This window comes from Bacillus rossius, chromosome 3 (genome assembly GCF_032445375.1).
Source record: "Bacillus rossius redtenbacheri isolate Brsri chromosome 3, Brsri_v3, whole genome shotgun sequence".
Taxonomy (NCBI): Eukaryota; Metazoa; Arthropoda; class Insecta; order Phasmatodea; family Bacillidae; genus Bacillus; species Bacillus rossius.
The window spans coordinates 67,166,044-67,187,765 of NC_086332.1; the positions used below are offsets into that span (position 1 = coordinate 67,166,044).

At 38.4% G+C, this 21,722-nt stretch overlaps 2 protein-coding genes across 2 annotated transcripts in view; one reads left to right on the forward strand and one right to left on the reverse strand.

Moving 5' to 3' along the window:
* The window catches only part of LOC134530832 (cell growth regulator with RING finger domain protein 1-like), a 150,807-nt gene that overhangs the window by 55,319 nt on the left and 73,766 nt on the right, over window positions 1-21,722 (reverse strand). The gene's annotated exons all lie outside the window — the stretch shown is intronic.
* Window positions 4,884-6,932, forward strand: LOC134529986 (uncharacterized). Its single transcript, XM_063364512.1, has 2 exons — window positions 4,884-5,168; window positions 5,398-6,932. Exon 2 carries the CDS (start codon window positions 5,406-5,408, stop codon window positions 6,930-6,932), a length of 1,527 nt encoding a protein of 508 aa, XP_063220582.1. The 5' UTR covers window positions 4,884-5,168; window positions 5,398-5,405.

Here is a 21,722-nt window from a genome sequence, read left to right on the forward strand (position 1 = left end):
TGTAGCTTTTGAACATAGAGTTGAATATTCATTTTTGACTATTTTCCAAAACTTCACTAAATCGGAACAAGCGAGTTTTGTTTTAAGGTTGTTGTCGCAAGACTCTCTCTTCTTGCAAAGTGTATTCTGGTGAAGTTTGAGCATGGAAAGGATTTTGGATCCACGGAAATATTTCGACACTATCTTCCGCAAAGAATTTTGCAAATGATTCAGTGAGCTTCGAAAAGATATTCCGTGAGAAGGTACAGCGAATCTGGTGAGACAACGAGCTCATTAGAGCCCGCGTATTTATGCAATTTCGTGAAACAATTTTGACCGCCATCCTTATTTATATAATTTGGGAATTAGAGGTGTAGTCAATAAATTGTTGAAGTCTTATCTCACAAACAGAATGCAGATAGTTCAAGTTACTAGAGTCAATAGTAACAACATATTAGAGTCTTATAATTCCCTACCTAAACTTATGAATGTAGGAGTTCCTCAAGGTAGCGTTTTAGGGCCACTTCTTTTTCTGGTCTATGTAAATGATCTAAGTTATCATTTTACCGATATTCCTATCATTTCTTTTGCAGATGATACTAATGTACTGGTTAAAGCCAATCCAGCTTCTAAACTTGATGCTCTGGTTATGAATACACTACATACATTAAACTCTTGGTTTACAAATAATAAACTGCTACTGAATTATGGTAAAACAAAGTTTATTTTTTTCCCCTCTAAATTAAAATCAAACAAACCAAATTAATGCAGATTTTCATCTGCAAAGGGTTAATAAGAAAAAAAACTTTAAAGTCAGTTAGAAATGTTGGTATTAGATTATTCAATAAATTACCATCAGTTTTAAAAAATATGGACCAATATAATTTATTTAAAAAGGAATTATTTTTTTACTTATCACATAAGGCTTTTTATAATATAGATGATTATGATCAGGAGGTAGCATCGTAATTTTTTTTTATGTATGACTTTTCTTTTATATATAATTTCTTTTATATATAATATATAATAGGTGCTTATTCATGGAAGAGCAGCTGTTGTATTATATTATTTTAATTTTGTAATGCTTTTAATACTGTTCTTGTACCTGTTTATGTGTTTGTATTTATGTTTATTTGTAATTTTTTTGACATATTCTATACCATTGTATGGTCTATTGAATGAAATAATAAATCAAATCAAATCAAATCCTTATTATTTTTTCTTATCCACAACTGCAGTTTTCTCCTAAACGCCGCAATTATCTCCAATATTTTCAAGATGTGCGTGTTGTTGTCTTGGAAAAACAGATTCAATGCATTCAGTCTGTCAAATATGCTACTTTCAGGTAAAAGTTTGGTTCCGCCAAATATCTGGAAATTTCATGATTTTCTTTTCCAGAAAAAAATTGAATTTCTTGATGTAACTCGACTGCAAGGTATAAGACATTTCCACGTGAAAGCCATTGTGAAATACAGTAGTATAGGGCCGTGTATTCCGCTTTCATATCCATGCTTTTTTTAACAGTCTGACTTTCAGCGGCTAGTTTTTATGTCTATGAAACGTTCTAATATCAAGTTCAATTCAGAGCTCATCGACTACGATGCAAGTGCAATGTATGACGCAATGGGTTCATACAACACGGAGTGCTTTACTGCGAGCACCAACAGTACATACACCGATACACTTTTCCAATCTAACTCATTTTCTGTTATAAACTTGTCAATAATTTCAAACAAGTCTTGAGCATTTGCATTTTCATTGATACTTTTGTAGAACAGAAAGTCTTCAACAATAATATTATCATTCAGAAAGCGTACGTAACAATAATATTTGCATCTTTATTTCCGTCAGTAGCCTCATTAAGTTGCAGACCAAATTCCTTGCCTTTTATTTTCTCTATTAATTTATCATTGCAAGCCTCTGCTATATGATTGATTCAACTAATAGTGTTCTTAGATAAAGGTAACTTTGAAAATAGTTGTCCCGCCGATTTTCCTACATAATATTAACCATGTCGAGAGCAATCGGTATAATAAGATCTTCTGCAATGGTGTGAGGTTTTTTGCACTTCGCCATCCTGTATGCCACCTTGAAAAATGCTAGCAGTGCATTGCGTGGTACTGAGGCCTGTTGAGTAGTACACACTTTTTTGTTTGTTTTTGTAAATCTTGCAACTTCCCATTAAACAATTCGCGAGATCTTTCAACTATGGTAGGATGAATGGTCTCGAGATGTCGCTTTAGCTAACTTAGAAGCATACTTTCGGGCGCTAGAACTTTCAAACTGAGCACACACTGCGGACTTTCTTCATTGTTTACTTCTACTTAAGTAAAGCAAAAGTCCAAATAGCTATTATCTTATTTGCGATATTTACGCTTTTTTGATACCCCGCCATTTGTAGATGCTTGTTCAATCGCACTTGAACAATCGACTTGCTAATTTAATAAAGTTATTTCCATTTTGCGACTGACTTTTCACGCAAACACAAAACGACACAATTAAAACAAAGCAACCGACATTCGATGTTTTCGGAAATTAGATTTCCGTCAGCTCGTAGGTTGGCACTCCTACTTAACTAACAGCCCGTGCGTCCAGCACATGTAATCATTGTAAATCAGCTGATCAGAAACCATAGTTTTTATAGCATATTTTGGAGGCTGCAGGCCATGTACCCTAATCAGCTGATTAACAATGTTTACGTCTACTGAGTGTTTATATAATACACAGTTTTGGGCGTGTTACCACCTCCAATTATTTCAATGGAATAATTTTGCTATCGCGACAACATTCTTGATTAAACATAATGCGGGCGCTCAGTGTTCTATATTAAATACTTTCTCTATTTTTTCTATAATATAATGTTGTTCAGCCCCTACTTAGACATATACCAGCCCTGAGAAGCACTATAGATCATAAGTTGTGTACGTATAGGCCTATGTTTTCAACTAATTGTGTTGCGTTGAACCTGTAGCCCAAGCTTGTCGGTCAAATTCAGACTCACCCTGTATGTAGGCCTATAAATAATATATACTTACATACATATACCGAACGCTGTGTGTTTTGACGTTGGACATCCCACGAATTGTACTTTATTTTACTTACCGTTAAAAACAAATTGCGAATGCTATAGTGTTTATTTCAAACAACAAAAACAATTTCGCGCATCCCTTAAACGTGTAAATGTTGGCGAACTGCAAAAAAACTCCATGGATAAACCAACTATCCCGGTTAATGCCCATGATAACTGTTACACTAATTATTATAATCGACCAAGCCAAATATAAATTCCACTATCAAGTGTCACGGGGCTCTGCTACTAACAAATATGTTCCCTATTTTTGAACAAGACTTACACAATATAAATTATGATTTCGAAAGAAACAAAAATTGGGGAAAACTTCCGTTTCTGAACCCCTCCCTCTGTACAAATAAAGACGTGCGCAGGTCTGCAGAAGTGGTACAACGTCCAATTACGCAGCCTATCATCCTAAACTTTTTTTTAAAGGAGACACGCTTCTTTTAAAAACTCACCACAGTTCAGGTGCACGCAAAATTTAAAAAAAAAAAAAGTAAAAAAATTCCAAAATGCAGCTGGATAACAGTTGTTTGGAAGAGGCGAGATTCCGCCCGATGCGCGCACCCTGCACGGCGTTGCTGGGAGACGGGACGCGGCGCAGCCGGGCGGTTTGTTATTGTCGCCACGTCGCCGGAGGTGGCAGCGGTCCCAAGGCCGGCAACCTTGGCCCGGAGGAGCGCCACTGCCGCCGCTCAAGCCGGGTCCGCCGGCGCAGATGGGGAGGAGTTTTAATTCCCAGGAGCGCGTGACTGGCGCGGCCCGGGAGTCACGGCCGCCGGGCTGCCCCACCTGCCCCACCTGCCACGCCTGCCCCGCCTGCCCCGCCTGCCCCATCTGCCCCACCTCCGGGCGCCTGGGAACTGTTCCTTATTGCGTACCCAGTTGTATTTTAACGCAACATATTGAAATACAGAAAGAAAATAAATGTGTTTGTGGCACAAACCTGTGAAATTACCAAAATATATTTGATTAGAGAAACACTGTCGCCGGGGGCAAGTATTCCGTGTTAACGTATCCGACGAAAACATTAAAATAAATTAGGCAGTTTAATGTGTATTTGATGCGGGACTGTACAATTACCAAAATGAATACTATACCACTAGACACTTCGTAATTGTCATTTGGATTGCAGCAGATTACAAGTTATAAACCACTAATACACATTGCGTACCTACAAATCATAACATATACATGTTGTTAACAAATTGCGGGCATAATTTCAATGGGTGCCAGGGAATGCTCAAACAAGCAATTTTTTGTTGGAAAACATACGTCCGGAAAAGAAACCCTGCAAAGTTGCTAGCGCGAACAGTAGCGCGTAAAATTGAATTTCCCGCGCATTAGGAGCCACTTCAGTGGCTGAGAGGACGCGCTATCTAAGCGCACACGTTCAGAGTCAGCCATGCGCAGTTTAGTGTACATCACCCTTCAAGGTATGAAAACCCCGTTTGTAAAATCTGTAATCGCAACATCGTATTCACTGACAGTTAACACTGCCCTAATCGCCCCAAGCCAAACGTGTGCACGTAGGACAACCAAACATTTCACTGCGCTGCACACCAGACTGCTGGTCGCCAATGCATTTGACTAGCTCTAAGCGCCTGATTCCCGCGGTGCGTTTCTAATGTCACTGCGGTCGTTCGTCCATTCAGCCACTAGAGTGGCTCATAATGCGCGGGAAATTCAATTTTACGCACTACTGTTAGCACCTGAAACTTTGCAGGGTTTCGTTTCCGGACATATGTTCCTAAACAAAAAATTGCTATTTTGAGTATTTCCTACCATGTATATGTATATGTTATGATTTGTAGGTAGGGTAGATAGGGGCACAATGAAACAAGGGGCACAATGAAACAGTGGTTGTTTCCTCCATATTTGAAATAACAGACTGGTGGCACTAGTGGTGGTTGGGATCTGTACTACAACATAGAACATTGGAGCAAGTAGAAGATGCTATCATGTATTCTATGGATAGCATGCGACTTTAGTTGTTTTGGTAGCTCAAAAGTAAAAATTTTGTATTTATGTTAATTTTATTTTACAAATATTGTTTTGAAAACATGTGTTTGTTGAAGAGACTGTTGGAAAGGGTGTAGATCACTTTTTAATCAACGTAATAATCAGAAGTGTGTGTTTATATTAATTTAGAGGTTAGGTGTGTTTAATAGTAGAGTGTTTGGAGGGGCACAATGAAACACTTTATAATTGTTTTGTTTCATTGTGCCCCAGTTGCAATATGCTTGTTTTTATATTTATAGTAGGTAAATTTAAAAACAATATCTAATTCATGTAAAATGGTAAATATTTACAAATTGCAATAAAACAAACCTGGTATGTTTCAGATAACATCATGGTTCGAAACAGAGTGAGAAAAACGGAAAAGGGAAACTTTTCCGAAGGTAACATGTGTGAAGCTGTTGCGTTAGTTCAAAATGGTTTCAGCTTGCGCAAAGCTGCGACTGCCAAAGGACTAAAATATGCAACACTTTGTCGGTATGTGAAGAAGAAAAAATTAGCTGGCCCAGAGGTAAGCATTAGGATGTGCCCACATTATGACTGTAGAAAGGTTTTTACCAAAGAGCAAGAAGATGATTTAGCGAAATATTTGTTGAAATGTTCCAAGATGTATTATGGCTTGACAACAAAAGACTGTAGACATTTAGCTTATGAAATGGCAAATGTAAATGGAATAACCTGTCCAAAGAATTGGGAAGAGAAGCATTTGGCAGGCATAGACTGGTTTTCAAATTTTATGAAGAGGCATCCTGATATAAGTCTTCGGTCTCCAGAAACATGCAGCTTGTCAAGAGCTACTTCTTTCAACAAAATGAATGTGAATTTGTTTTTTGACAACCTTGAAAAAGTGTACAAAGCACACTCTGAATTTGCTGATGGAACTAGAGTGTTCAACCTCGATGAAACAGCTACATCTACTGTCCAAAAACCGCAGAAAGTCTTGGCTGAAAAAGGGTCGCGGCAAGTAGCAAAATGCACGAGTGCTGAAAGGGGCACAACTGTTACTACTTGTTGCATTGTAAGTGCTAGTGGAAACACAGTTCCTCCTGTAATGGTATTTCCCAGGGTGCATTTTAAACAACACATGATAAAAGATGCTCCAGCTGGTACATTAGGACTTGCCACACCCTCAGGGTGGATGAATTCAGAGCTTTTCATTGAAGTCATGAAGCATTTCGTTCGCCATACGAACAGCTCTAAAGATTCTCCTACATTACTTTTATTTGATAATCATGAGAGTCACTTGTCTCTTGAAGTGATAAATATTGCCAGGGACAATGGGGTAACAATTGTAACCTTCCCTCCCCATTGTTCCCACAGGTTACAACCTCTGGATGTTGCTGTATACAAAGCATTCAAGTCGTTCTACAATGCAGCGGTTGATACCTGGATGATGCAACACCCTGGTAACACACTGACACTATATGACATAGCTGGCATCGTGAAAATCGCTCACGAAAGAGGCTTGACACCAGGAAACATTATGTCAGGTTTCCGAAAATCAGGAATTTACCCTTTTGATCGACATATCTTCACAGACAAAGACTTCCTCTGCAGTTTTGTCAGTGACAGAGCACCACCTGAACAGAAACAACATGAGCAAACTCTACCAACAACTTCTCTGCATTCTACAGAAATGGACTCATCAGCATCCCTTCAGTCTACAGAAATGGTTGAGCTTTCAATGAATGAAGCTGCAGATAATTCAGTTGTTTCTGAAGCTGAAAAAGAGGAACTTGCATGTAATTCTTCTGAGCAAAGAATCACACCTAACAAAAATGCCTATTGGACAACTTACAAAAGCCCAGAGTTGTTCAAGGGTTATCCGAAAGCTGGCAACCGGAAACGAAAATGTAATTAACTTAAAAAACAAAGCATGATTGCCACTAGTACTCCAGAGAAAAATAAACTTATAGAAAAGAAGAAGCTGCTTGTAAAGAAAAGGAATGTGACAAAAAAGAAAAGAAGAAAAGCTCTGTTCAAGGCACATCCTACTGAGTCCACAGACGAAGATAGTCCAATGGAGGTTCCTTACGCAGACTCTGAAAATGATGAAGAACGTATTGATGATCTGAGAGAAGAGTTGTGTCCTAAAAGTTTTGAAGACATTGAGTGTAAACCCATCATTGGAAATTTTGTTCTCGTCGAATATGATATTCCGGGAAAGAAAAGTAATTTCTACATAGGAGAAGTGATGAAGGATAAAAATACTGAGAATGATTATGAAGTCAATTTTCTTCGTAAAAGCAACAAAATGGCCAATAAGTTCATAAAACCTCAAATCGAAGATAGAGCAGCAGTCAACATCTCCCAAATACGATATGTTTTCTCAAAACCCACATGCTATGGGCAGACAAAGAGACGAAAGGGTTATCTTTCTTTTGATTTTGAGTTTTCACATTTGAATATTAAGTAGGTGAATTGAAAGCGAGGTCTTCTAAGGACAAATATTTAATTTAATTTTGTTGTAATGTGTACATAAGTGTCAAAATGTTTTTCTACTGTTTTATTGTATTCACAGAAATAATGTTTCATTGTGCCCCTTAATGTGTTTCATTGTGCCCCTATCATGGGGCACAATGGAACAAATGCAGTGGGGTAGAAAATATTACTTTGCTAAACTGTTTGTGGCTTTATCTTCAATTTTGTGTTTTAATTTGATAACCTATTCATACACAAGTAGTGTAAAATATTTTCTGTTAATATCCATGCATAAAACTTTGTTCTTTTCAGCTTTGTAACTTTATTGTTTCATTGTGCCCCCATCTACCCTACCTATGTGCATTAGTGGTTTATAACTTTTAACTGCCGCAGTCCAAGTGACAATTAATAAGTGTCTTTAAGGTATAACAGTCAGTAGACTTCCGAATAGTCCAGCATCCAACGGTCCGGAATGTCCTACGATCCGGCATCAGCGCAAAATGTACGGACTCAAGCGAACTTAAGCTGAAAAACATATAATTTATTAGGTAAGGTCGAAAACGCTTTTATAGTACGCACATAAGTTGTAGTCGTCGGAAGTGATCGGTGCATTTCTCGTTTCTTTAGACTTTTCACTTTAGCTCTGTTATTAAATGCGTGGTATCTCATTCCAAACCTCGAATTTTCAGGAGAACTCCGCCATAATTTGTAGAAAATTTAGTTTTAGCCTTATTTGTGTTGACATTTTTGTCCGTGTGTCCATTCTGAACAATATTTGCCATCACCATCATAAAGATGCATTTTCTCTATAACTTAGCGTTTAGCTATAGCGGGAGTTACCGCCACATAATGCGGAATTTCAGTAATCCGGCACCTGCAAAGTCACAATCTAGCCGGATTAGCGGAAGTCTAATGTGTAATTATTGCTTCAACCTAAACTTATAACTAATTCACGCCCAATTTCTGACATGTTTCTTTCACCAACCTTCATTACGGGGAAGCTAAAAGGTCAGACTACCAAACTTTGGTTCGCATTCGTTACGAAAACCAGCCAGGGATTTGATTAGATAATCGTGTTTCTTATATTTCCGCGTGGCAACTAGTCTTCAAATAACATCTTTTTTTTATTGCGTAACTAAAGTCGGCGACCTTCAGCACATGCTGTCAGGCACAATTTCATCAAAATGAGTCTGTATTATAGGCAAATCATAAATGCTGACATTCTCAAAAGTCAAGGTAAACTAGTAAATTGTTTCTAATTATATTGATATTTTTTGATGGGTAGTTGAAACTATCGCTAGCACTCCCGTCTGGTGTGTGATATATACGTTGTATTAAAATATATATTTAAATAATATTAATAATATGTTTTTGTTTTTCAGGGAAACAGGAATCACTTCAAAATATTTTGATATTAAACCGCAAAAATAAAGCAAAAATAATTGAAATCATTTTAATTAAACATACTTTTCCCATTGCTCTGTGAAAACACGGCAAATAAACGCACGTGAGACATTTTCAGGAAGTTGCTTTCGATTTTTCTAGAACAGACTTTTGAAAGGTGAAATTAAAATTTTTAGGCTCGTAGTATCAAGTTCTCTGGACGTGGGTGAATCATCACCTCTCGCATCATTCCATGCTCCGGGTGATGATGGGACCGGTGGATTTGTCAAGGTGCAGCCGGCCTGTGAAGGTTGTAAGGGCTTGTACCATGGGATGGTGTGTGCTGGAGGTCGGCCTGCCGAAAGTTCCTGCACACTTCCCACATAAGACCGTTCCGCAGGGACACTCTTTTGACGTCATGGGGGAGAAATTATAATTACCAATTACTAACACAGCTACATTGACTGTGAGAAGTAATGCATAAGCTACTAGGCAAACAAACAAATGAAAATTCACTTTATTTTCTTAGCTACTTATATTGTTGAGTGGCATACAAGAAATTTAGCATCTTCTACTAATTTATATAGAACATGACTTTTTGTTACAAAAATGTATTAAGTATTTCTTACACTGTCAAAAATTTATTTAACTAAGCATTAGCCGTCAAGTAGTTGGATTAACATTATAAATCAAACACTTTGGATTTTAATCCTCCCCCGTCCGTTTTTTTTTTTTTTTTTTTTTTTTGCTAGTAGTTACGGGCCCATCCAACAGATAGCGTCACGTTGTTCTATAGCCCCCAGTGCCTGAATGGTGATGCCAGTTCTCAGTCCTCTCATACAATATCTGGAATGTTTTTAATGACTGTTGTTACCCGGGCCCTACATTACGGTGCCCATGCCGGGATCCAGCCTTGTTTCTCACGCAGGCGAAGATAGCCTGAATACATGTCAGAAAATGTAGTAAATTAACGGACTTTTTACCGACGAAATTACCTGAAGTAAACGAAGAGTTCTTCGTAATTTCACATAGCTGAATCTTTGTATAAACTACGCCGTATTCAGGGTTCCTAGTTCCGTGCTCCGCGGTACACAAGACAAACAGAACAGTGTAAGTAAGGAGGGTTTCTTGCTGTTGAATTAATAGGTTTTTGAATGTTTTTATGGTGTGTAGAGCTTATTCGTGTGGATTCGTGCTCAATGAATGTGAACTCACTACCCGTTAATCTATACTAATATTATAAAGCTGAAGAGTTTGTTTGTTTGAACGCGCTAATCTCAGGAACCACTGGTCCGATTTGAAAAATTCTTTCAGTGTTGGATAGTACATTTATCGAGGAAGGCTATATGCTGTATATTATATTATCAATAACATTAGGGATCCTTACTAAAAGTCCAATTTAGAATCAAATGCGTTTGAGGGGGTTAGATACAACATGCAGTACACATACGAAGTGTGTGTTGACAATGCCGCAGGCGCTATAAGTTTACTTCCTATTGCCTATTGCACGCACTAGATGCCTTATCATTCTTAATTTTCCCATACAAGTAAAAAACACCCGTGTGATATTTAAAACGAAGCAATCAGTACCCTCATAAGAGTTCAATTAGTATTTAAATACTTTTTATCACTTTAAATCGCAAACCTAAACTATTGTTTTTTTCCTCTCTCTGTGTTTAATTAGTTTTTTTATTGCCCTTTTTTTTCAAGTATATATATTTTACAGACTTGAAACTTCACAGTAATGTTCCTTATGTTAAGCAGGATGACATTTTCCGAAAATTAGATCCCATGGGTGGTTAAAACCAGGCAACAGTGGGTACTTTGTCTGCATGAGAACAGGATTTTGCATTATTCATGCCTTCTGCGTCTCCATGGCAACGGGCATCGCGCGGCAGTGGCGTACCCACAAGGAGGGGCATGTATAATGAGCGGCGCAAGAGTGATCTGCCTGTAGACTGCCGTAGCGAAGTACGGGTACATCAGTTGTACGTTGCGTGCACGAGTCGGGAAACCATCGGTGCTATTCATTTTCTCTCCGGTACATTATACAGCATTGTAATAAATTTTCACTGATTTTTTATTTTATTTACCATTACTGTAAATGGGAGATGTGGCTTAATTTTTTTCCATTAGTATAGCCGTGCGAAGCCGGGTCGGGCAGCTAGTTTACTAAGATAACCGTAACGAAGATCACTGGATTATTTGTAACCAGCGTTCTACGTAAAATTTAGGTAAACATTTTTAACCGTGCAGGCACAGTGTAACTTCAAGTAGAGAGTTTGATTATACAAGAGTCAGCACAACCTGAGCTGTGTGTCTTCACAAACATATGAAGAAAAGCACAAGAACCTTGAAGGTTGGATACGAGTTTGCCAGAGCATACCCTTTTCAGTAATTTTGGCACAAAAGGAAAATAAAATACGATAATTGCCAAGTGAATAATTATATACAGAATGGTTCTCTATTAGACAGAATTCTTCAGCAAGTTTATCACGACAGAATAAGATGAAAACATGTATAGACATATGATCTAACGTGCTGGTATACGTATTTGAAGATGGAGAAGAACAACATTTTACTAAATAATAAAGGAAGTATTTAGGAATGAACCCTGAAAGTACAGATTATGTTTAATTGAATAAAGTTCCCCAACCACCGCAAATTTTTTCGCTTTTGCAAAATTGTTTATTAAATAATTCGGGGGTAGTAACACACCACAAAAGTACGTGAACAATAAAAGTGTTTCCCCCAGTGTTTGGTTTTTAGTTCAAGGCCATGCGCGAAACAGGATGCTACCGGCAGTCGTAAGAGAGAAAGCGCAAGAGATACTCAGAGAGCAAGTAGGCTATCGCCGCTTCTCACGCATGTGAACACGTGGCTGATAGTAGCAGAGCGACGCAGCATGCGAAGAAAATCGTGTTTTATGCTAATGACGAACTGAAAATTGGTGGTTAGGGATTCAGAAAGAAGGTCCGACCTACTGTCAAGTGGTTGGAACACCTAGATGAGATTAAGCTCCCAGGGATTTTTAAACTGTAGGAAATTTCCCTTGTTGGGTTTAGAACTGAATGCCGTGTTGTCCTCTTCAGCTCCATTCCGCGGAACGCAATGGCGAACCACTGCACTATAATCTCGACATGGCCGTCTCCACAATGGCGCATGATTGGAGACCCAGACAAGCCTGCGCGGTTAGATCAACAAAATATACGACGTTATGCATAAAAACAACCACAAGTATACAGTCAGATGGGTTCGAAGTCTCCACCTGCTGAATGCCAAGTGACTCGACTTCCTATATTCATCAAATTGACAAACTGAGGCGGGCTGCACACTGAAGAAACTTTATTTTCTGAAACTAATTTCATAATTTCGTTTAATTTTTATCGCATACCAACCAAACTAAAAAAAATATATATATAGTTTCTTCAATGTCGTCCTACAAAGATTAAGTGCTAATGCTGTATTGGTTGTTACAAAAAAAAAGTAACTGGGCTCATCCACTTGCTCGTGATAAAAACAGCTTATAAGTTTTGAAGTTGCAAAGGAATTAAGTGCTGATGAGAAGAATTTCTAAACATTTTACAGAATGTTTCAAATCTAAAATCACCATCTCCGTTCGGTATAGTCATAAAATAAAGAAATAGCTAAAAACACATCAACTATATTAATATTTATGAAACCAATGTCTATAAACTGGTACTTTAAATTTACATGTAAAACTAACGAAACTATGTTGCATGAAACCATAATTACAAATTTCATTAAAACTTGGTTGCGCAAAAAAAATGAAATTTTGGTTTCGTGAAACTCGGTGTGCATTTTTTTTTTCGCATTGAATGGTTCCCTTAAATCATTTAAGTTTCACAAAACTGGTTTCATTTAAAATGTTTCTTCAGTGTGTGGCCCGCGTCAAAATTGATGTTTCAAAAATGAGACAGAGAGAGAGAGAGGTCAGTAGGTAAATGTACACACAAACATTCGCTTTTACGACTCGGAGATAAAAAAGATAGGTCACTACATACTGAAACATGCAATTTAGAAGTATAGGGACATGGATGATTCGCGAATCAATATGTATGGCGTTATGTTTAAAATCCTGTATGACTATAGTATGTCTGCGTTTGGACGAATGGGCTCGGGGAATGTCAATCAGTTTCAAAAGAAAAATAAAACGAATTGCGAAAAACCCATTCCCAACAACGCGACACGCAGTCAGCGCCCTATCCACAAAAGATACCGACTGGAGTAGGATGGCAGAGGACTGTGGAGTCTATTGTCCATTGAATACGTGAATTTTCGCAGTCCGGTATCTCAACAGCATTGTGTAACGGAAAAGGCCACGAAATTTAGTAAGAAACAATCTAATTATTTCCCTAGAGTGACTTAGAAAAACTACGGAAAAAGAAGGATGGACTGGGATTCAAAGAATGGCCCTCACGAATGAGTGTCCAAAGTTTCACCGTTGCGCCACTTTAAAGGACACCATAATTTTTTTTTTTTACAAGTGTACAAGTTTGCTAGTGGGCAAGTATGCGAGTGCGCCACCGCAGGGATGGCCCAAGACTTAGCTGGGCCCTGAGCCATTTACTTTTGCGGGGTACTAATATTTGGAAAAGTAGCTTCACCAAAGGTTCCCCTCCCCCTTTTGGTGGTTATAAAAGCCCCCCCCCCCACCCACCCCCCCCCCAAAAAAAGGGGATCCCGGAAATATTTAAAAAATAAAACTCTTCAATCAACATTAACATGAACCTAAGATTTTTCACGATGGTTTTGCTTACATATTTACATGTGAAAAATACAAAAATTAATAACAATAAAGATGACCGAGTTATTAAAATCCGAATAAATGATGTTTACGTACGTAAACAATAGGATTCTACAATTTAATGACGAACATTTTACTTTAGAGGTGCGTCGGTATAGTAAAAGGACCGGTGCGAGGTGACTTCCAGGAGTGGGGGCCTGCTAGACGCGGGGGGGGGGGGGGGGGGGGCTTCTAGGCGCGGCGGTCTGCTAGTCGCGGGGTCCTGCTGGGCGCGGGAGGGGGGGGGGGGCTTCTAGGCGCGGCGGTCTGCTAGGCGCGGGGGCCTGCAAGGCGCAGGGACCTGGGCGGTTGCCCGGCCTGGAGCGGCCCCTGTGCGCTCGTATGCAAGCCCGCTAGTACGCAAGTGTGCTATAATCCAAACATAGCATCGAGCACTGCTGCTGCCATCTGTGTTTTCAGAGAGAAATTTGATAGCTTAAAAAGAAAAAATCACGTGAACTTAGTTACACTGAGCTTTACACTTTTCTTTTCGTTCTGACGACGACATCGCCACGATCTACCATACCAGCTGTAGAGAGGTATTGTTAATAAAAAAACGGAGACGTGCGGTAGAGAGGCTGTGCAGAACAGAGGACAATGGAGTCGACCACGCACACCTCAATCTGCGTGGGCTGGCATTGTCCTCGCACCCGTGACGACACCGCGCCGAGCCGTCGTCGGACGTGACGAGAATGACAAACACGGTCTTCAATGATTCGCGACTGTCGCGCGTGTCCTACTCACAAAGACACCGCCGGCTACTGCAGTAAAAAATATACACATATCTTTGAACATATGACTTCTAAACGCTTTCTGCAAGCCAATAACACAATTTCGAGGTCCAAGGGCGAAACGAACAAAAGAGAAAAAAAAATTGTTTCACAAGCGGGCACGTAACGAAAGTGCGGTTGCAATACAGAATACCACACTAAGCCATTCAAAATACAGAAAACAAAACTTAAGTGATTAAAATAATTTAAGCAACGACAAAATTTAAGCAACAATTAGGCATATATATATTTTTTTTTGCTGAACCAGCAGAATTTTAAACTGAATAGGTATTAAACTCAAACGAATTTTTTCCTTAAACTCATACTGGTTTAATTCAAATGTAACAACTGAAGACTGGAAAAAAAAAATAAAGTGTAATAATTCAATAAAGGGAATTGTTTGTTGTTGCTGATATTATTTAATAGAACAAAGTATCGCTCTGCATGAGACAAATGTTGGCTCAGTGGGTACTAATCAAATTTAAAAAAAAAAACTAAAAAATTGCAAGGCTTATTAAAAAGTGCTACAGCAAATGCAATCCAAGTCGTACAGTTAAAAGACAAGGATATATATATTTTTCAACTAAGAAATAATATTTCATAAAAATAATTGCCTTTGAAAGTTAAAATTAATATTGTTACAACAAGTACGTTTTACCAGTTGCTCATAATACTGCTACTGCTAATACTACTGCTGCTAATTACGTAGCATTAAATCAAACGGATAGACTATTTACTGTAGCTCAGTATGAGAAAATATCATTAGCTTTGTTTGTACTTTTACTAAATGAATTATCTACATAAATTTACTCAAGTGTTATTCAAAATATGTCTATATATATATTGTTACGATCGCACTTGGCTGCAGTGCTGGCGTCGCCGCGCTCGTTCGGCCTGTCTGCGCCCCCTTCCACCCGCATCCTCTCCCTGGTATCTCGTGTCATACTATCTCGCTACATCCTGACCGTCGCAGCGCGCACCTGCCTCAGATCGGGTTACTTAAAAGAGGCCGCACTGCGGAATAAAAGGACTCAGACGCCTTTATCGGCGTTCTTAGAGCAGCCACCGCGTCCTTCGAGGACTCACGACGCGTTTCTGGGCATTTCGACGGCGAAGGTCGCGAGATATCTCGGAGACATGCCCGATTGTTCTGGACGGGAACCCAAGGGCTATATAAGGAGGTTGAGTCTGAGTTTGAGTGAGTGAGTGGAGTGGGAAGTTCTCCCGCGGCGAAGTTTCCGGGCGATAGTGCCGCGGGTGCGGCAGAGTGGCGAAGTCCTTGGACGAAGGATCCAGGGCAGGGAGTGAGAGAGTTCGGTGGAGTCGGGAGTTTTCCCGCGGTGGAGTTTCCGGGCGATAGAGTCGCGGGCGCGGCGGAGCCCCGAGTGAAGTTGCGAGCGAGTCGTCATGTGGGATCTCGGCGAAGGGTGTGACGGCGGTGGTGGAGTGCGGCGACGGAGTCCCGCGGCGGAGACCCACGAGGGGTGCTGCGGTCAGAGTTGCGCCGGAAGTGCGGCCCAGCGAGGTGTGTGGAACGAGTGGCTGGGGAATTGACATTTCTTTAAGTGTAGTTAATTATTTGCCATCTTAGAAGATTATTTGTAAGTGACAAGTAGTGGTAATAAATAAAACTGTGTGTGTGAAATAAAATCTATTGATTGGGCTATCCTTTACGAACCCGCAGGAAAATCGTAACAATATATTTTTTTTTCCAAATACAAGCATAAAATTCATTAATTAAAACCATATAAACGGTTCCACCCACTGTAAATATACAAACCAATCTGTAAACATTGAAAAACTAAACTATTCGTTACCTTCATCAAGAGTTGTTAAGGAAATATATAATTATACTTTTGCCATAAAAATATTTTGGGCTTTTTTTTATTATCTACAAACGAAAATTCTGACTAACGATTGCAGTGGTAGTACTTTTTAATCACATAGTTTTGAATGTTTTATATACCCGGTGACAGGCTTAAAACAAAATTAGCTGTGTACACGGCTTAACAGATATATATATATATATATATATATATATATATATATATATATATATATATATAACATATATATACACTCGTATATTTCTAACAGAGGACGTTTACTTTTAAGAATCACTATAAAAAAATATTTAAATTAATGTCAAGTTTAATTTTTTTTTATTCGGGATATAAATTTGTTTAGCAAATGTCTATAATTGTTTGAAAAGCGTAACAATGTGGCCGTTCAAATTTTGACCGTAAAACATAGTCAATGTCTATAGGGAATAAAGAATATACTCTCGGTAGGTTAATAATAAAGCGCCCGCCTGCCCTCCGTTGCTGTTCAATGTTTGCCCTGCATTGGGCAGAAATAACGTGTAGACGAAAATTATAACCACACTAGAGTCTGGATTGCAAAATTCTCCTAAATGTGTACATCGGTTGAAAAAAGCAAGTAACAAAAGATTACTTTCGATTATAACGTCAGGCCATTTAACACGTACATCCTAGAGATAAGAGGCATGACTCGTTATTGTAGTCTAAGCGTCCTTGGTTGTCTACGCAGTGGTCATAAAACGAGTCATAAATAAAGAGGTTAACCTTTTCAGTCCATCAACGGATCTGTCTTCTCATGAACGTGACGCATTGAGCCATAGCGGCCACCAAGGCCAGTCCTATTTATTAACTTCGAACAGACAGGATATGATAATGCAAGTCAGTGGTTCAGACGAAAACAAAAGAAGAAACACGTGCCAACCTTAAAAGGATAGATACCACCACATTTAGAGGTTAAATATGGTGATTGTCTACCTTTTGGCATTTTCTACACATCTGAAGCACAGAGGCATTACAACATAGCTAAGCTAGAAAAATGTCAGGCACTACAATTGCATTACTGTCTCTTTAAGCGGCAATTCCATTATTGTATATAACTATAATATAAAGACGCTCCACTCGTCTAAACACTACCATTGTTTTGTGTTACATAAATATTTAAATGCTTATCCATAAAAATATCTTGGAAGAAACATTCGTTCCAACCATTTTCAATGATACTATTACGCAAAAAAAAATATATATATAATTCGAATCCCTTCATGAAGTTCATAAGCAGATACTACATACATGTAACAATAGTTATTTAATATTTCATGTGCACTGTTTGGATTAGGTTTTTTTTTGTATTCGCTTATTCGTCTTCAACAGAGATAATTCACTATCAATGTGACGAATTCATAAATGCAATCAAACAAACGCTGAGTGAAGATGATCAATTAATTTTGTCAACATGGTATTTTCAGAAGTATTGGACGTTACACGATTACATCGTATGGCACATTCTTGCTTCACGGATAAACTTAATGGTGTATGTCCTGTTTTAAGCCATTTTATTTTTACGTTTAACACGGTTAAACTTGTAGACAATGAGTAATCGAATTCAACAAAATAAAAATATATAGTTCATAATTTTTGCATAATTAGCTGGCAAAATTGAATTTAAACATTTTTTTGCAGTATGAATAAGGAGAACCAAATGGAATAATTAACAGAAAATGTTTGGGTTCAAATACAATGCTGGTAGCCACTGCATGATATTTTTTTAAAAAAGATTTCAGAATTTTTATTTTATGTTGCCCTTTAAAATCATAAAAAATCTGATGATTATTAAAGGCCAGGTAAAATTAAATAATTTTTTTAAAGAAATTAAATTATATCAGAAAGCAGCCAGTAAAATTGAACTTAAACCAAAAAAAAAAGTTCCAGTTGTATATTACATTCCATTCTCCTTCCATTAAGCACAAAAACGTTAAAAATACAACTTTTCCAGGTAATTATGCAAAAAGTATGCGATGAATATTTTATTTTGCGAAAAGTTTGGCCACTCTCAAAAGTCAGAAATTTTAACCGTTTGGAACGTAAATATAAAATAATGACCTGTAACGGGCATACACCCTTAAATGCGACAAATGACGGCTTGCAACAGCATTGAGTGTGCGTGTTAAAGTGGATCATTTACTTTGTATTTTAAATAATTAAATGTACATACGCAATTGCTAGCTGAAACTGATTTGTCATACGAACACCTCAAAGATGAATACACAAATGCAAGGATAACAAGCCCATATCAGCTGATGTTAAATAAATGTTTCATGTCTGGACAGCACACAATTCCGTGGAATTCGGGTCTTTCAGTACTTGCCAGTGACGTGTAAACATTTAACCTCTGTAACGAGCAAATTCACGTGTTCTCATGTTGTTCATAAACTATAATACAAAATTTGGACACGAAAATTACCGTATGATTCTTTAAAATAATGCAGAGCGTTTCAATATACTAACAAAATATTCGCTTTTCAAATGACAAAATTTCTGGGCTCGAATCACACACGTACTTAACTGCGCCCGCCCCTAGAATTCGCTGCCTTAATCGTAAATGTTTCTTGCTACCATCACGAGCAGATAACAGTACAAGATAAACGGAAATATTAAACTAAAAGAAACGCCTCAGATAAAAGCGGAAAAAAAAACTTAAAAAATTCTAAACCCCGGCTTTGAACCTATTTTCGACAAAACATTTCATTAAAATACTGTACATCTTGTTAAAATTCACTAAACCATTAATACTACTAAAGTTTAGGCACACGTATTACTAAAATATTAACCTGAAACATTTCTAAAAAAACATAATATAACACTAAGTCTATATTAGTAAATTAGTTTTTGCCAAAACGACTAAAATCAGTCTGTAAAAACTTCCTACAAACAAACTTAAACTTTATTGAGGTGATTCAACATTATTATAATATGTTATTAAAAAAATTAAACTTCTTTCCAGTAACGAGATATGAACCACATCCTTGAGGTCAACAAGCGCGCGCTCTACCGCTGTGCCACAACTAAGCCTATTATAATCATTGTAATGCCAGTTTTATGACAAATTTCAAAACGTGAAGTTACATTTCACCTTGACTATTTTAGTTGACCTAATATATTCCAGGGTATTTTCACAATCAAAATGTTAAATTTGGCCCACCAATACGTTTGATATGTCCCCTACGGGTTTATGTTGCTACACGTGGGTCCGCCATCTTGTTTACACATTTCGGTTAATCGGTTCCATTTTCATGAATATACACCTACTAAATGGCGTATAACGAGAGCTAATGATGTTTACACATCAAAAACTACAGCACAGACGAACACGGTAGGCTGGCAACGACGAGACAGTTGAAATACGAAATTATTTTCAATCAACCTACCCCATTACAAGAATCATTCAAAGAAGGTGCAATTTATACTTATCACCTCCATGTTCCTGCGAGCGGGGAAAGTGGGAAGGAGTTATAGTTCGTATTTCAAGATCTCAGGCGGCATCACAAAGACGACCAATTACAAGTGTCAGTCGGAAAATTTCACTTTAAGACACGGCTAAAATCATGGTGTCAGTATTCCTTAGTATTTTTTTTTTTTTAGTGACCTATTTCATATGAGATGTTTTAAGTGTGGGTTGTCAGGCATTTTTATATGCCGCTGCTACCACGGAAAATATAAGAGGTATAATTCACACAGCAATTAAAATAAAAAGTTATGCCATTAATAATTGCGACGAAAGGTAAAAATAAAGGCGTGGTTTCACGTCGCACTAATATACAAGATGCTAAGGCGTGGAAACAAAGCATAGTCCCGTCACCTTGGCCTTTCCTGTTCACGACCGAGCGCCGCACTACCGCAAGCAAATACTTCAATAAGCTTTGCTTTTCATACGCGCGAGTAATGCCAAGTGCTTGTTTTCATGTGAATGGTCGGTTAATTTTAGCACAGGTTTATTTTACTACACAAACGTGGGTACGTACGTGAGACTAGGTACTTCAACACTCACTGGGAAGGTACATACATACATTTTTAGTGAATATTTTCCGCGTCGACGTGACATTTGCTCTAGTCGCTGGGTGCAATACTTCTAGAAACTCTAGTTTCTGTTTTCTATGTGAAACCTTGCAACTGTTAATCAACCTGTAGGCTGAGAAGTTAGAGAATCTGGCCGAGTGGCTAGGTAATCTGGCCGAGTGGCTAGGTAATCTGGCCGAGTGGCTAGGTAATCTGGCCGAGTGGCTAGGTAATCTGGCCGAGTGGCTAGGTAATCTGGCCGAGTGGCTAGGTAATCTGGCCGAGTGGCTAGGTAATCTGGCCGAGTGGCTAGGGAATCTGGCCGAGTGGCTAGGGAATCTGGCCGAGTGGCTAGGGAATCTGGCCGAGTGGCTAAGGAATCTGGCCGCGTCGTTAGCGAATTAGGCTGGTTCTCTTTGTGTTCAGGTTCGTTCACCGACCGGGACTGGAATTTTTCACTTGTGGAAGATTTCGTTGGATGCCAAGTTAGTTGAGTGGTCAGATCACTTGTCTCCCACAAAAACGATCCGGAATATTTTTTCCCCAGCAGGATGGTAACAAGATTTTCCGCAACTAGTAGACGTAACGGACGTTGCCGTGAGCCGGTGAGTTTTCTAGGGACACTCCCGTTTCTCCAGCCGTCAATTCTTCAGTCTCACCTAACAAACCCCTAATCTCTTTTCACCTCGATGTCAACGAAACGTTAAACTATAATTCGTAATAATATTTTATTTCTGGGTTCAGGACTGGTTGTGTTGTCTCTAGAGACTGCAGAAGACAATGAAGAATCTCCGCAGTATCATCTCGCCAAGTATGGCCTAATCACGCTATGGCAGGGTATTCGGAAATTGAAATCCGCCTCCAGGCCGATCAATCCATCAAAATGCAATTATAATAATGCACATGCCTAAAACTCTTATATTTATATCAGCGAAATTTTCTCCCATTTCATTAAGGGCCAGCGTTTGGACTAAAGTAACAATCATTTCATGCCATTTATTTTGACGAATCAATAAATATGTGACCATTTCCCTTCACTTACTGAACGGTGCAATGACATAGCCAAGTGATACCACGTGTGGGCCAATCCGATGGTCCTCCCATCATTACGAAACCAACGTGCGTCTTCAGACAAATTACTAATCTTTGGTTTCTATGCATGCGCTTGCATACGAATAAAATTTTTATGACGTGTCACGCCATTTTAATGGTTCTAATAGCTAGTTTATTATAGCAATTTTTTTTAAACCAAGCTTAGGTGCATTTAATATGAGGTTTTACATACTAAGCTGACTTTTTCATGGTCGTAACCATTAACTATTAGTTAAGTTCTATTTATGTAAATTTAACACAATACCTCTCTTGCATTTGTTTTCCTGTTACCAATGTTTTCAATA